Source organism: Nesoenas mayeri (genome assembly GCF_963082525.1).
Source record: "Nesoenas mayeri genome assembly, chromosome: 6".
Taxonomy (NCBI): domain Eukaryota; kingdom Metazoa; phylum Chordata; class Aves; order Columbiformes; family Columbidae; genus Nesoenas; species Nesoenas mayeri.
The window spans coordinates 39,263,187-39,277,281 of record NC_137545.1 but is presented as its reverse complement, the minus strand read 5'-3'; the positions used below and the strand labels follow the sequence as shown (position 1 = coordinate 39,277,281).

The following is a 14,095-nucleotide window of genomic DNA, read 5'->3' as shown; positions in this document are numbered from 1 at the left end:
CTTTTCCTTTCTTGAAAGGGGGAAGAAATTGAAAATTTCAAAGTTTTTGTTTCACTTGAACCATGGTAGTAATATCTCTTATTGAGTGCAAAGTTTAGTGAAATTGTGTAATGAAACATGATTTCTTCAAGTTATCTTAATCTACTTATAAGAGCTTTTAAAAATTGGTTGCAATGATCTTTTACCCCTAAACATTAATTCATATAGTGCTATATCACATTCAAAAGCCTCTGTTTGAATGAGTTTTTTTGCTTAGTTTGCACATGTGGTTTCTATGAATTTTTAGCGAAAGCCTAATGAGCACACTCCCTGCTACAACAGATCAAGACTTTATTAGACCAAGTTTTCTTCACTTTGAAGAGCATTGCCATATGGGAGGTTCATGTTTTGGGGCTCTCAGGTGCTCTCAGCAGATGGAGATGGAAGTTCTCTGAAGGTGGCACATGGAACAACTGCTGCGTGGGCCACTGGGTCACCTGGCAGATCCATTGAGAGCCCAAGCGATGGGCTTCTCAAAGTGAGGACAGTGCCCGTGTCTGCAGGTGAAAAACAAATCTAGAAGTACAACCGCTTCTCTGGGCACCTGGTTCCTTGATGAAGGCAGATATTAATTAGATTCACAGTGAATTATTTGCATTTTCATGATAGAACTGAAGAAGCACTCAGCTATATAAATGGCATCTCCTTTATCGTTCTTTTCAAGAACCCTGTTGACCTGCTTTTCATAACTGGCTTTGCTAAAATGGAGAGGGATTAGAAGGGATCTCATCAATGTTTATAAATATTTCAAGGGTGGGTGTCAAGAGGATGGACCAGATTCCTGTCAGTGGTGCCCAATGACAGGATGAGGGGCAACGGGCACAGACTGAAGCACAGGAGGTTCTATCTGAATATGAGGAGAAACTTCTTTACTTTGAGGTGCCAGAGCCTGGCCCAGGCTGCCGAGAGAGGCTGTGGAGTCTCCTTCTCTGGAGACATTCAAACCCGCCTGGACACCTTCCTGTGTGATCTGCTCTGGTGAACCTGCTTTAGCAGGTGGGTTGGACGGGATGATCTCCAGAGGTCCCTTCAACCCCAACCAGTCTGTGATTCTGTAAAAACAAGAAAGTTCCAGATACCTTTAGCCTCTACCCATCAATGTGGTGACGGACGGTCGCCTTTATCCCTCATCATTCAGGAGCTCGATGCGTGTTTGCAGTCACCTGCCTTATTAAACCAGGAGTATTCCTGTTGTAGGCGGACACTGATCACTGCCTTATACACCCTGGCTCCTTTCTTTTTTCTTGTTAGTAGTTTGCCTTTTATTTCTGCCTTGTCCTTTAACAGCAAAATGGAATTTTGTTTTTCCAAGTTCAGCATAGTTGCATAAATTATAATTGCATTTAGTTTTTTTAATGGAGATTTTGAGCTTTTTCCTCTTAAAAATATGCATTTTTGTTGTTGTTGTTGTTGGTTTTTTTTTTTTTTGAAAGAAAATAAAAAACCTTGGCTCTGGAAATGTTGCCTTTAAAACAAAGGCACCAGCTATTTTCTGAAACTTTCCTTCTAAGAGGCATTGCCAGGTGCTTGCAACACAGGGTGGGTTTGCTGTCCTTAGGGAGGCGAAGCTTTCATTTACCCATAGAGAGATGATTTCTAACTATCTGTTCTGTATCTCAAAGAACTGGTATGTTAAAAATGTGAGTTTTGTTATCTGCTGGGAGCCTGTGCAGCGCACATAATACAGAAGGAAGCAGCGTGTGGATAGGTGTCACTGGAATAAAAAACCCCACACTAATTAGTGTATGTTTATGATTAACTGGTCCAGTTCATTTTGTGGCGATAACAGCTGAAAATGAGAGATAATTCTATAGATACACAAAAGAAAACTGTTTGAAAAAGCAGTTTGAAGCAATAAAACCCTGAGCTAATATTAAGCTGCTTTATTCTGAACAAGATCTTTTTTCAAAGTGTTTTATAAGTAAGTGTTTTCTTCACTCTCTTAAGTTTTCCTTGAGAGAGGGGGTACAAAAAGCTTAGAGCTCCATAATTTCTGTATTGTTGCATAAAATAAAAATCAAGCTTTTAATTGCTTGGAAATAGGTAAATTATTTCACTTTAAAAAAAAAATGTAGTAGAAAACAAACCTGATATAGTGTGCTTGCTGCAGTACATCATTAGACTTGAAGCACTACATTTTAGCATAAATGGCAACATTGATTTCTCTTTTTATCCAATTATTGACAATACTTAGGAAAGAAACAAGATTTCTTTTTCTGTGGGTATTTTGCATGTAAGTGATTGAGTAGGTTCCTGTAGAACCAGTCACTTGTGTAAAATTGCCTGTGCAAGTGTTTTCACAACTTTACATTTTTATATTCAATTTTTATTTGCTTGATTGTCAGTTCAGAAATCTGTAAAAAAAAAAAATGACATTTAGAAAAAATCTAATTTGATACAGTTTAATCTTATGAACTTTAATTCAGGACATTAACCATTTCAACTGTTTTAATAATTCTTCAGTGTGATAAGTGGATGTGGTAGATAACTGGTTTTGTGCTCGTTTTAATATTCTCAAGTCTGTTACAAACATATGTCATACACAGAAAATCACAGTTCACACTGTTGTACAAGTTTTCCCTAAACAGCAATTTTTTTGTGGATTTCAAGAATGTTATAAAAACGAAGATTAAGCAGTTTTTGATGCAGCCTTTGCTCATCCTATTGTAGATATTTGAGATGCTGAAACTTGCCAAACTCCCTTGCTCTTTCTAACTTAAAGATGTTTTTGAGAAGCACTATCAAAGCAGGACCTTTAATCATCTCCATGAAAGATAAGAAAACCACTTGTGTGTGTGTGTCAACTTACACTTTAGGTTGCACAGTCACTCATTTTTTTACGAAGACAAACAGCTGAAATGACTGAGCGCTCTTGGCTGTTGTGGTAAATGCAAGGAATTGGAATATAACCAAAAGTGCTTTGATTCCTGCAATTATAGAAGCTGTGTTGTAGCTGCATTAAGCAATATGAAACATATCTACGTAATAGTTGTAACTTTGATTCATTAGGAACTTTAGTCATTAATAGCTTTAGCGGCTGATACTGAGGATGAGGTGTAAACATACAAAATGGTAGGTTAAATCATTTTAACAATGAGGTCCCATTGTTATATCCTAGATTAATAATTGTCACAAACTGTGCCATAAGAGTTTTGCTTGGAAACTCAAGTCAGCTTTACAAGCATGTCCAGAAACACATCTTAAAGTCGTTAAGCAATGCAATTTCTCTATAGTGTCTGTAAAACAGTTGTTTTGTTCAGAAGGGCAGTTGAGTTGTTTCAAGGGTCAGTGTGCTTTTGTTATAGTGCTAATTGCTTAAGGCTTATTTTTGACATATATGTTGCTCTCTTTCTCTGGTTCCAAGTACTTCCATTTTTAGATGTTTGTGCATTTGAATAATGAGAGTGACATTATTGGACCAAATTCAACCAATAAAAGCAGTTCTTTGAGGCTGTTGCCTCTGACGAGGTTTTTAGGGATGTGAGTTAATTCCTGTGTTAGGTTAGGGCTGGACTCGATCTGGAGGGTCTCTTCCAACCAAAGTGATTCTATGATTCCTATGATCGTATGACATATCAGACCAAGAAATTAATATTGTGCTTCTTGAAAAGCTCATGGTGATAAGGAAAAAAATTACAGTATCTGTTGGCTTTTGGTATGAACTAAACTGATGTGCAGGTCTACAAGTGCAACTGGGCTTAATTCTCTCCTTATTTATACCTGGTTTAATATCTTTGTGACAGTGTTGGCACCACTTATTTCTCACTTGTATCAGTGTAAAAATATTCAAGAAACTCAGCGATCTGCAGTGCAGCTTTATGGAAGGCACTAGTGTAATTTATATATTGATAAAATGAATCTAATATATTGCACAGAGGCTTTGTGAGCTTTAATTAATGCTAGAATAGTTTTACATTAATTAATGATGGAATAGTCTTGAGTTAATTAAGTCTGGATCTCAAGGACATCAGACTTTGGTAGTTGAATCCAGCAGATCATTGGGTGTGCCAGGCTTCAAAAATTGCCATAGTTTTAAGGCTGTTGTTTTCAAGGTACCTCACATAACAAAATAGTTTGTTTGCAACTTTGTCTCATGAAATATAAAAATTCTTAACCAAATCTTATCTCAGATTTATATACTTTTCTCTAGGCACATGTTTTTTTATATGTTTATTTAAAAAGACCTTTGACTGTTTATGAAAAGACATTCTTAGACAATCTAGTTACTTGAAACAACAATTTGAAAATACTTGCTGGGGCAGAAGAGGAGAATGGGGTATCTCCCTGCTGATAATATGAAATGAAAGCTTGTTCATTTCTATCTGGAAGATAAATTTACTTCATGGTCAAATAGTTGGACAAAACCAGAGTTTCTTAAAATTCTGTTTCGTAGAGGTAGTTAACGCTAATGCTGTTCATGTCTAGTTGGAACTGTTATGGGATGCTCCTGCTGAAACACAGCAGCTGTTGGGGCTTTAGGTATCATTAACTTATCACTTCTCATTGTTTCTATTGTTAGCTTTGATTCCGGATTTCAAAATCACTTTATTTCCCCATTTCATTTTCATTTTGCCACTTTATTTTCCTTCATTTTTTAATCACTTCATTCTAACCCATTCTCATTTTCAGAAGAACATCAGTTGTGTGATGTAGGAGAGTTTCTGTGCCGCAATGGCGTGAGTTGTGTCTCCCAGCGCTGGCTGTGCGATGGAGAGCCGGATTGTCCCGACGATTCAGATGAGTCCTTAGACACGTGTAAGTAAAGAAGGACACGTTCTTATTTTATCATCCTTTGAACTGTAACGTTTCTAGTTGTACTAACTATACAATCAAAAGGATGGAGTCTTGTCTTTTTTTAATATATATAAATCCTGAGTGAAACTTCATATCAAGGGAGACAGGTTATATTCCCTGCGTAGGTGAGAGACAAAAGAAATGGAAGAGATGGAAGGTGTTTTGTTCGTGTGCCACTTTGTAATGAACGCTGTCGCCAGAGCATCTGTTCCCTCTCTGGCGGAGCTGTCGATGAGCTGTGGAGGGCAGAGGCAAAGTCAGACGCAGGAAAAACTGTATTCCTCTGGAACAGGGGGAGGTGCGGTGGAAATGAATAGTGCGAAATGTGTTCAGTGGAAGTATGAAAAGCACACAAACATCAAAGGGAGCAAAGAAAGAAGATGTAAAAACTATGAGAGGGAAAGAAGCAAAGAAAGGAAAATGAGGGAAACCTTTAAAACATGTTCAAATATAATAAAAGACCTTGTTGGTGTGGTTTTTTTTTTTTTTGATGTGGCTAAGAGCTTCTGAAGACCAGAGTAGCAACCTTACAGACTTTTTCTTATCAGCCTTGCAGACTACTGATGAGGTGATATTAAATCTTAATGTTCCCTTGTTTCCTCCGTTCTGAGAAAAATGAGGGAATTTCCTGGTTTTTATCCCCGGGATAATCAATGTAAGAGAAGCACCATGTATTTTATATCAAAGCAATTCTGTCAATCAGAAGGCTAGAAATGTGGTTTACTGCTAATAGGAAATAAAATACCGAACATCAGACAGTATTTAGGAGTCTAATATTTAAAATGAGGGACAGAAAGTCGAGATGTCTGGAAAGCATTTCTGCCTGGGCAAACATTGCTCCGATGATTTCAGCTTTCCTGCTCCACTGTTTGTTCTCGGGAAGAGACAGGAAAGTTGCCTCCGGGGCTGTGGTGAGGGTGCTCTGATCAACCACCTTTGAAACACTTTAGGGTTCTCAAAAACAAAATACTGTAGTTGGGAAGCATCAAATACAGTAAAGATTTTATTATGGCACTAATGATTGATCACTGTCTTCTCTAATATAATATTTTCAAGCATATTGTTAGTATCTGCAGTTAAAAGTTTTTCGATTAACTAATGAATGTTGTGATAAGACCACAAAAAATGGTGACACCCAGAGGTTTTAATTTGCCTCCTGGTATTTAACACAGCAGCTTGCTGGATGCCTAGATATTTTCCTCCCAAGATCTCTGCATGTTTATGGTTCTGGACCAGACAATCTGTGTTCAGTAATGTCATTCAAAGTCACGGCATATTAAAAACATAACCTTTGAAATTGATCGATGGCTTGAAGAAAGAGGAATGGGGTGGGGAAGGAAGCCCATGCTTTTCTTGACATCAGCCAGCCTGGTCCTCTTGGAAACATCTTGCTCTATGCAAACGCAAATGGTTTCTGCAAGATGCATTGTTTAGGCTTGTCCTAAGTCAAAGGGATAAGCATTTTGTTGGGACTGATGTTGGGTCTGGTGCCCCATCTCATCCTTTCAGGTCAGCATGAAAACCAAGTGACAGTGCTGGGATGCTGGGTGCAACTTTCTTACGTATTTGCTTACGATTATGTTTTGATCTTGATGGTTCTGTGTATAGTCAACATAATGTGATGTCAAATATAGTATTTCTTGAAATATGTGTAGGAACTCCAGCTTCATCAGGTTGTGTCTTATTAGAGATGAATATAATGTTCCTGAATTTTCTTGCTGATGCTTTGCATCACAGTCTTTTTAAGGAATTATATATTGCCTTAAAAATACTCTTATGAAAGGAGTCTGTGGTTTTAATGTCAGGGATGCAGCACCTTCCAATTTTAGTGCACAGAATTGTCTGTAGATGAATGCAGCCTCTATTTGTGAGCTCTTTGCTGGACTTACGTAGGATGAATTATTTGGTGTAGCCTGACAGATATTGCCAGTTGTTCCTATAGCCATAAACAAATGAAGCTTGATTGATTTTTTTTCTGTGGATTTGTGCCTAGTAATAGGGTTTTCTGGGCTCTAATAACATGCAAGCATTGATCAAAACTTTTCCTGCAAGTAGAAGTTCTCTTCTGTGGGGAGTTCAAGGTGTGTAAAAGGAGAGAAACTCCCATTCTGCGGCTTTTCCCATGGTGAGAATATGGAAAGCGTTATTAGTCTCATCACTCAACCATCTGTTTGCAGAAAACTTCTAGGAACTTAAAATCTTTGTGGCCTCTCTCCTGGTGTCATTTTAACCAGGTTTTATGATAGAATTTGAAAGTTATTGACCTGTACAAACATGTATAATATGGCTGTTAGCAGCGAATTTCCTCAGGAATCCCCCTGAAACTGTACAGTCTAGGCCCTTTATTATGGAAGTGCCCTGTCACTGCCTGTTTTCTTCTGAGTGGACCAACAGCTTCCAGCACCAGCCTGTTCCCTTTTTACTTCCATCTTCCACTAAATGGTCTCACGAATCACTTTGTCAAACTAGAAGTGAATTCCTGTGGTGCCCATACCTGTGTTCTCTTGTTTCTTAGCAGCTGTAATTCTTTCTGCTCTCAGTGGAGCTGCTGCTTTTTATAGCACCAAAGAACTTGGCTTGGTAATTTGTGATGAATAATTTAGTGAACAAATTTTGTTGCTTTTCTGTTAGTGAGTTTTCTGAGAAAATTGATTTTTTTTTTATTTTTTTTATTTTTTTTTAATAAATAATAAACCCCTTGACCAAGTAATTTCTGCCCTTTCTTGGATTGTAAGTCTCTAGGTTGTTCATAAGGATTTGCAAATAGTCAGGATTCAAAAATCAATTTACTTAACCTAATCGGATGATGGTTGATTCTTCAGCAGGCTAAATCAGCAAGCTCACTTGGAATCAATAGAACTCTATTGGATGCCCCAAAATCTGGCCAGATATGTGTGACTTGTACAGATAGCTGCTGGTCAGGAGGTTGATGCAAATATTTAGAGGACTTCCTTATGTAAAAAGGAAAAAAAAAACCAACCAAACACAACTGTAGGCTCATCTGCCAAACTGTTTTGATGGGATAATTACAAAAGTTTAAACGTACTGCTGAAAAGCATAGAGTTTAAAAAACAAAAACAGTGGTAACCTTGTCTAACAACTAGTGTCTGTTCACTATTGCATGCTTTAGGGACTCAGTATTTGGAAGCATCTGATTAATACAGTTGTGTGTGTGGTGGATTTTTGTGTGTGTGTGTTGTTCTGGGTTTTTTGCTAATTTTGCCACTAGTATTGTTCTTGAGCTGTAAGCATTTACCTATCTCAGCAACTTTTATGGGTGTTTAAGTAGGGAATGTCACTAATTGTATCTCAAAGATCCAATTTAAAACGCTGTAATTTTGACATACCAGTGTGTGTTGTGTTCCACAGTTCTACCTCTGAATAACATATTCATCTAAATAAACCATGTGTTTGCCTAAGGAATATTGATGGCTTCTGGAATGTAGACATTTGATTTGATGTACTATTGTCCGGCTTCCTCCTCAACCTCCTCCTAAGAGGGTTGAGATCTAAAAGTTATATTGGCAAATGACTCCATCCATTTAGTACTTAGACTTCTTTTTTTCCATGTTTGCAGCCTCGGGATTTGTCTGGCTTGCATGTTGTTTGCTAATCTCAGTTGACAAACTCCTCTCTGTTGGAAAGGGTTGTGCTAAGGCAAGGTGAAACAGAGGAGGAGCAGGACAAGAAATGGCTTATTTTCTGTAGCTTCTTTCTGGACCTGCACACACTGATTCTGTTTGTTTTTTGCAATGCTTGGTGCAGCAGCACTTCCAGCAAGGGCTGATTTATTGTCTCTTTGCCACAAAATAGAGAAAGATGTGGTAACACTCCCTGATATTTCCCCTATGAAGAGACACTTGAGATCTGGCACAAGTAGACCCTGAGCTCTTTTTGTGCCATTCTGTGGGACATTGCAGGCAGCACAGCTTTGTCACAGCACACAGAACCATCTGTGACCATGAGTATTACTTGAATATCATAAATATCTTATGAAGGGAATAAAAAACGAAACCACAGTACGATTTGAGATCTCCTACAACCAAGATGTAAAAGCACTTGACATTTGGTTGTTTTAGCAGCATAAAGTTCTGAAAAGAAGTTACTTCACACTGCCAGGCTGCAGTTCTGTCTCATTGTCCACAACTGCACTTTTTGTGTTATCTTGGCGCTGTTTTTTCTTGTATTTGAACTTTCTTAAATGGCATCCAAACGACTGTTTGCTTACATGCCACACCACAATGTATTTGTAGCTGACTGGTCCTGAATGGAAAGAACTCTGGTTTCCCTTAGCAAATGATCAAATTTGCATGGTCCCTGTCTCTAAGTTTTAGTAGATGTCAGCTTATCATAACGTGCTGAAATTATCTCTGATGATAATATTTCTCTGGGATTTTGAGAGAATATTGTCTTCTAGAATCGTGATTAAATTCAAGTTGGAGGAGCAAAAGAAAGGCAGCAACCAGAAATAACTTGTTTAAAAGCTTGAGTCTCACTTTGTTTGCTAAAATAGCTTGTTTCATTCTGTGTGCTAATTATGTGAGACTAATTTCACAAGCTTAAAATTTGTTAATTGAGTACCTCAATTGTACTTCTTTTACCAGCAAAGGATAAGATAATTGGATGCTATCTTGCTCCTGTGTTATGAAACAATAAAGATAAAATTTTCTAAAGCTTGTAATTCTTTTAGGAGTAGATCCATTGAAATTCAGTAGAAGCTGGGTTTCCAAACACCTCCTAAGTATATTTGGAAAATCTCAGATCAATAAGTAACTTAGATACATCGAAGATGAGCTGCCATGAGGCTGTTGAAGGTGAATAATGAAAACTCTGGACATGAGGGAAAAATGTGGTCTCGTGTTTTCACTTGTTTATAATTTTGCTGTATGCAGTTACTAATGAATGAGGGATCTGCTAAAACAAAATAGCTCCTCACACCTATTCTTCAGCAAGACCTTGTTGGTGGTCATATTAATTTAAACTGATTTGAGGTGATGAATGTGTGGTCACTTTTTCTCTCTGAATCGGGATCTTTCACACCAGTGATGTAAAACTAACTTCTAAAGATCTAGTAGGAAATGAACCACAAGGAAATGATGAATGTCAAGAAATTTTATGAAACTGCTGCTGGTTTACATAATATTAAGTTAAATGCTTAATGCAGCAAAACAATATCGCCACACTTTTATGTTAGTTGGTGAAAAGAAGTGCCTTTGACAGAGCAAGATGTATATTTTGAAGGGGTTAATTTGCATGATATTGTTTTTTGCAGATGTGAAAGAAAACATGCTTCCCATTGAAGGATCTACTTGTGGTTTACCCTGGCTAAGATACTGTGTTTGGTAACGGCTGGTAAAGAAAAGATCTATAAATGTGTTTATTATACCTAGTGTTTTTGTTTTCTGGCTTATAGTCAGTCAGGTCTGCTGTGCTTGATCCCATTTTCTGTTCTCTGCCCTCTTTCCCCATGGAACATCTGCATGACTGCTACCTGGGCTTCACCTTCTCACCTCTGCTTTCTCCTTATGTCATTTGGGAAAACCACCATGGAAAGGTTGTTTTGCTCGGCTGATGGGCTTGCTGATGTTCTGGTAGTTAGCGGAATATTGGAGCAAACAGTCTGGAAAGGATGGATGTTGATGGTGCGCATACCCACCAAGCTGTTTGGAAAGGTTATGGAGTAGCACCCCATGGAGACCAACCCTGCGTTGCGGTTGATCTGGAGGAGTTCAGGTTGTTCCACTGTGGTGTTTGGAATGGGTATTGATGGGGCCCAGTTGTCTTCCTGAGCAGGTTTGTACTTTGGGGATGTTCCTGTGTTTCTCACCATTAATTCTGCTCTTCTACCTCTGGGCTGCCCCATCTTTGGGTGCAGGGGAGCATTTGTCTTGGAGCAGGGAATAACCTTTATGTTTTTGCACAGCCAGTAAATAAGCAACGTTATTGAGGCCCTAGAGAACATTTAGAGGCAATTCCTTTTTATAATTTCCCAACGGACAGTAATACTACTTCTGAGACATAAGCACATTGTCACATTACTGGAATACGTGCCTTATCCTTCTTTGAATAAAACTAGTCGGTTCATTTTGTGTGAATGACTTTTAATACGTGGTGTGATTAAACATCTGGCTGTGGCCCTGCCGTGAAGCTTCTTCCTAATGTTATTTGGACTTGTACGGGCTGGTGGTGATGCTGGTGGCACCTCTGGGAAAAGCATGTTTAAGGAAGGGTAAAACACTGCTGGGCATTGAGGAGTGAGGGGAGAAACAGCCCTCTGAACACCCAGGATGAAGGAGGAGGAGAAGCAGGTGGACATTTCCTGAGGGAACTGTGGCCCAAGCTGGAGCAGGTTCTTCTGACAGGTCCTGCAGTCTGGCTCTGAATTAGTCTGCCCAAATTGGAGTGTGTTTTGCCTGTAACTGGTGAGTCATCTTCTTGTGTTAATCTCGAGCGATGGGCTTTGCCATCTTATTTTGTCCCATGTGCTGTTGAGGAGGGCGAGCGGCTAGGTGGGCATCTGGCAACAGCCAACCCACCAAAGAACTGTATCTGACCCCAGTATTGTATGGGCTGTGTCTGTACAGCCCATATACAGCTCTAAGCTTGCAGGGGATGAAAACCAAGTAAAGTGCTGGTGTAACACTGAGTGCCGGTATAGTGCTGAACACAAGTCCCACCAGAAGGAGGTTCTAAGTCTCTTGCTTAGAGCTGCATTGCATTCTGTCATCTGAAATATGGAATGACTAAGCTTGGACCACCTTTTTAAAATTATTTTATATTTTTTTAGTAATAAAAGCTGACTCTGTGTCCATGATAACTGTGGGAACTGGAGTAAGACAGGAAGATCAGATCTACAAGAAGGAATAGAAAGGATAGGTAACAAAGTGCTTGAGCAATGCCATGGTACACAGAACACTTATTGTATGTTTTGTATACCCTGTCAGCTGGGTAACACTGCAGGAATTTAAAATCTGCACTGTACCGAACATAAGGATCTTGCAAGAGCAAGGTGTGAGTCTGTCCAGCTGTATCAGTGGTACAGTGAGTCTCATTCCTGGTGACTTTATCGGTGTTGCTGCTGGTCTATAAGGGGTTGGCAACAGGGGCTTGGCTTCCAGCACTGTTTGTTTTGTAGGGGGCTGCAATTTCAATTTTGTGAATAAAAAGTATGTTTTCCTAAGTGGTCAGTTATGCTACATGATGTGCTGCAGTCAGGTAAACATCAGAATTTGCTGGGGAATAGAATTATTTCTGCTATTTTTAAAAATTTTATTTAAATCATTTTAAAGATTTAAAAGCATTCAATAACTTGTGTTTGTTTTTAATAGTTTATTTTCTATTCTGTGTATTCATTTCTCCTCTGGGTTCTAGTCTGAATATTCTTTAACATTGTCCTTTAGATGGTCCATACACCCAATCCTGTTTGAGCCCAACATAATTGCCTTAAAAGGAACTTGAAGACTTTGTGATAGATTTTGATTATCATAATGAAGTCAGTGTAAGTATTATATATGCAGATATTTAAACAAGTATTTAGAAGTTACCAATATAAATAGTTACATTAACTTTTATTATAGATCAATAGGTTTTTGTAAGGCTCGCTCATTTCTGGTTTACTGGTAAAGATTCATTCCTTGTGCACAGAAAGTTTAAGAAAGTAGAATTACTTTGTTTTTTTAAAGTTGTAGAGCTCATAATATGAAAAGACATTTAGACAAGATTTTCCCTTTGCTCAGGAAAGCGCTACAGTGCATGTGACCATCTGAGTACATAAAAGGCAGCATTAAATTTCTTTTGCCTTTCCACATGGGGCAAAGTTTTCAAAATGTTTATTTATGAATTTGAGTTGGGGAGGGTGGTGTCAAAATTGCAGAGTTTCTGGTCTGTGTTGTTATTGGACAAACTCAGTATCCCTGGCAAGAGGTCCAGGTTCAAATTGGTGAAATATCCGTAGCTCTCTGGCTGTGTATTTTCTTTTGGAATAAAGTATGCAACAAGACATTCAGTATCAAAGGACTTAAAGGTCACTGTGTCTCTCAGTGACATGGTCATTAGAAATACTACCTTTTTTTTTTGGTCTATGACTGATCATCTTGTGCAGGATTTTTCCAAAAGTGGTTCATGGGGAATTCAATTAAATGATTGCTGACTAAATGACTCTTTTAAGGTCTGTGGAAACATGTAGGTATGATACAGGGCCAGGACAGAGCTTTTGAAGGATGATACCCAATACCTGAAACTCTGAAACAGCTCATTTATGGATTAATTGCTTGCTAAAATTGCATTTCCTACACAGAAGCAGATCTAATGGGATATATACTCATAAGACAAGAAAATGAAAAGATCAATCTTCTGAAAAACCTATAAGAGTAATTCATACTTTGACCAAGACTTTGTTTTCAAAACCCAAAGCAATTTTATTTTCATAGCTAAGCTATAAATTACTCTCAAAAAAAAAAAATGCACACGTGGCAAGAAGAGATGGAAGGACTTGGCACAGTTTCTCTTTCATGAGGTTTTGCTGCCTATTAAGCCTAACCTAATGACTTATTTTTTTCTAGCATTGACTTTCTTGATAGTATTTGACCACAAATAAGACACAGGTTTTTGTTTTGTTTTAGAAGCTCTTTATTTGGCTTGAGATGTACTTTATTTAGTTTGATGTATACTGATTTGAACGTTTTTCCATGATGTTTTTTGTTCTTATTTCCATGTGCATTTATTTGTAATCCATTTAATTTGCATTCTCTCTTACAACTTAGCAATTTTATTACTTATTCTATTTTCTTTCAAAGTCCTTTCAACTCTTTCAGGGCTTTCTGTACTTCAGTTGTCTCTTTCACTCCAGCTCTGCACTGTCACACTGTTTGTTTAGCCCTAATCCTCATTGTTGCTTTATTCATTATTTTCTCACTTTTTTTTTCTCTCGCCTTTTTCGTCTACTGACAAAACTAAAACTACTATGAAAAGTATTTTTCATCCCCTGTGTTCCTTTATTTTTTCCTCAGCCATCATCCTAAACAGATTCCCTTTCCCTTCTCATAGGTTTCATCCTTATCACTGATATCTGAATTCTTATTCCTTCATTTTCTCTCTTCTATTAATAGTCCTTGATCTCTTGCTGTCTTGTCATGCTACTGCTTTTCCATAGTCAACATCAGGGAAAGAGTATTTTGGGGAATGCACCTTAAGCAGGGTAATTCAGCTGAATATTAAGACGATTGTGAGAACAATTGTTAGGCTGTTGATGCACTTTCTACCA

At 38.1% G+C, this 14,095-nt stretch overlaps 1 protein-coding gene across 1 annotated transcript in view; it reads left to right on the top strand.

Moving 5' to 3' along the window:
• The window catches only part of LRP1B (LDL receptor related protein 1B), a gene marked incomplete at both ends in the record, with an annotated part of 678,833 nt that overhangs the window by 159,574 nt on the left and 505,164 nt on the right, over positions 1-14,095 (top strand). The window contains one exon of the mRNA XM_080346793.1: positions 4,669-4,794. Coding sequence (XP_080202919.1) covers positions 4,669-4,794 — 126 coding nt within the window. The remainder of the gene's footprint in view (positions 1-4,668; positions 4,795-14,095) is intronic.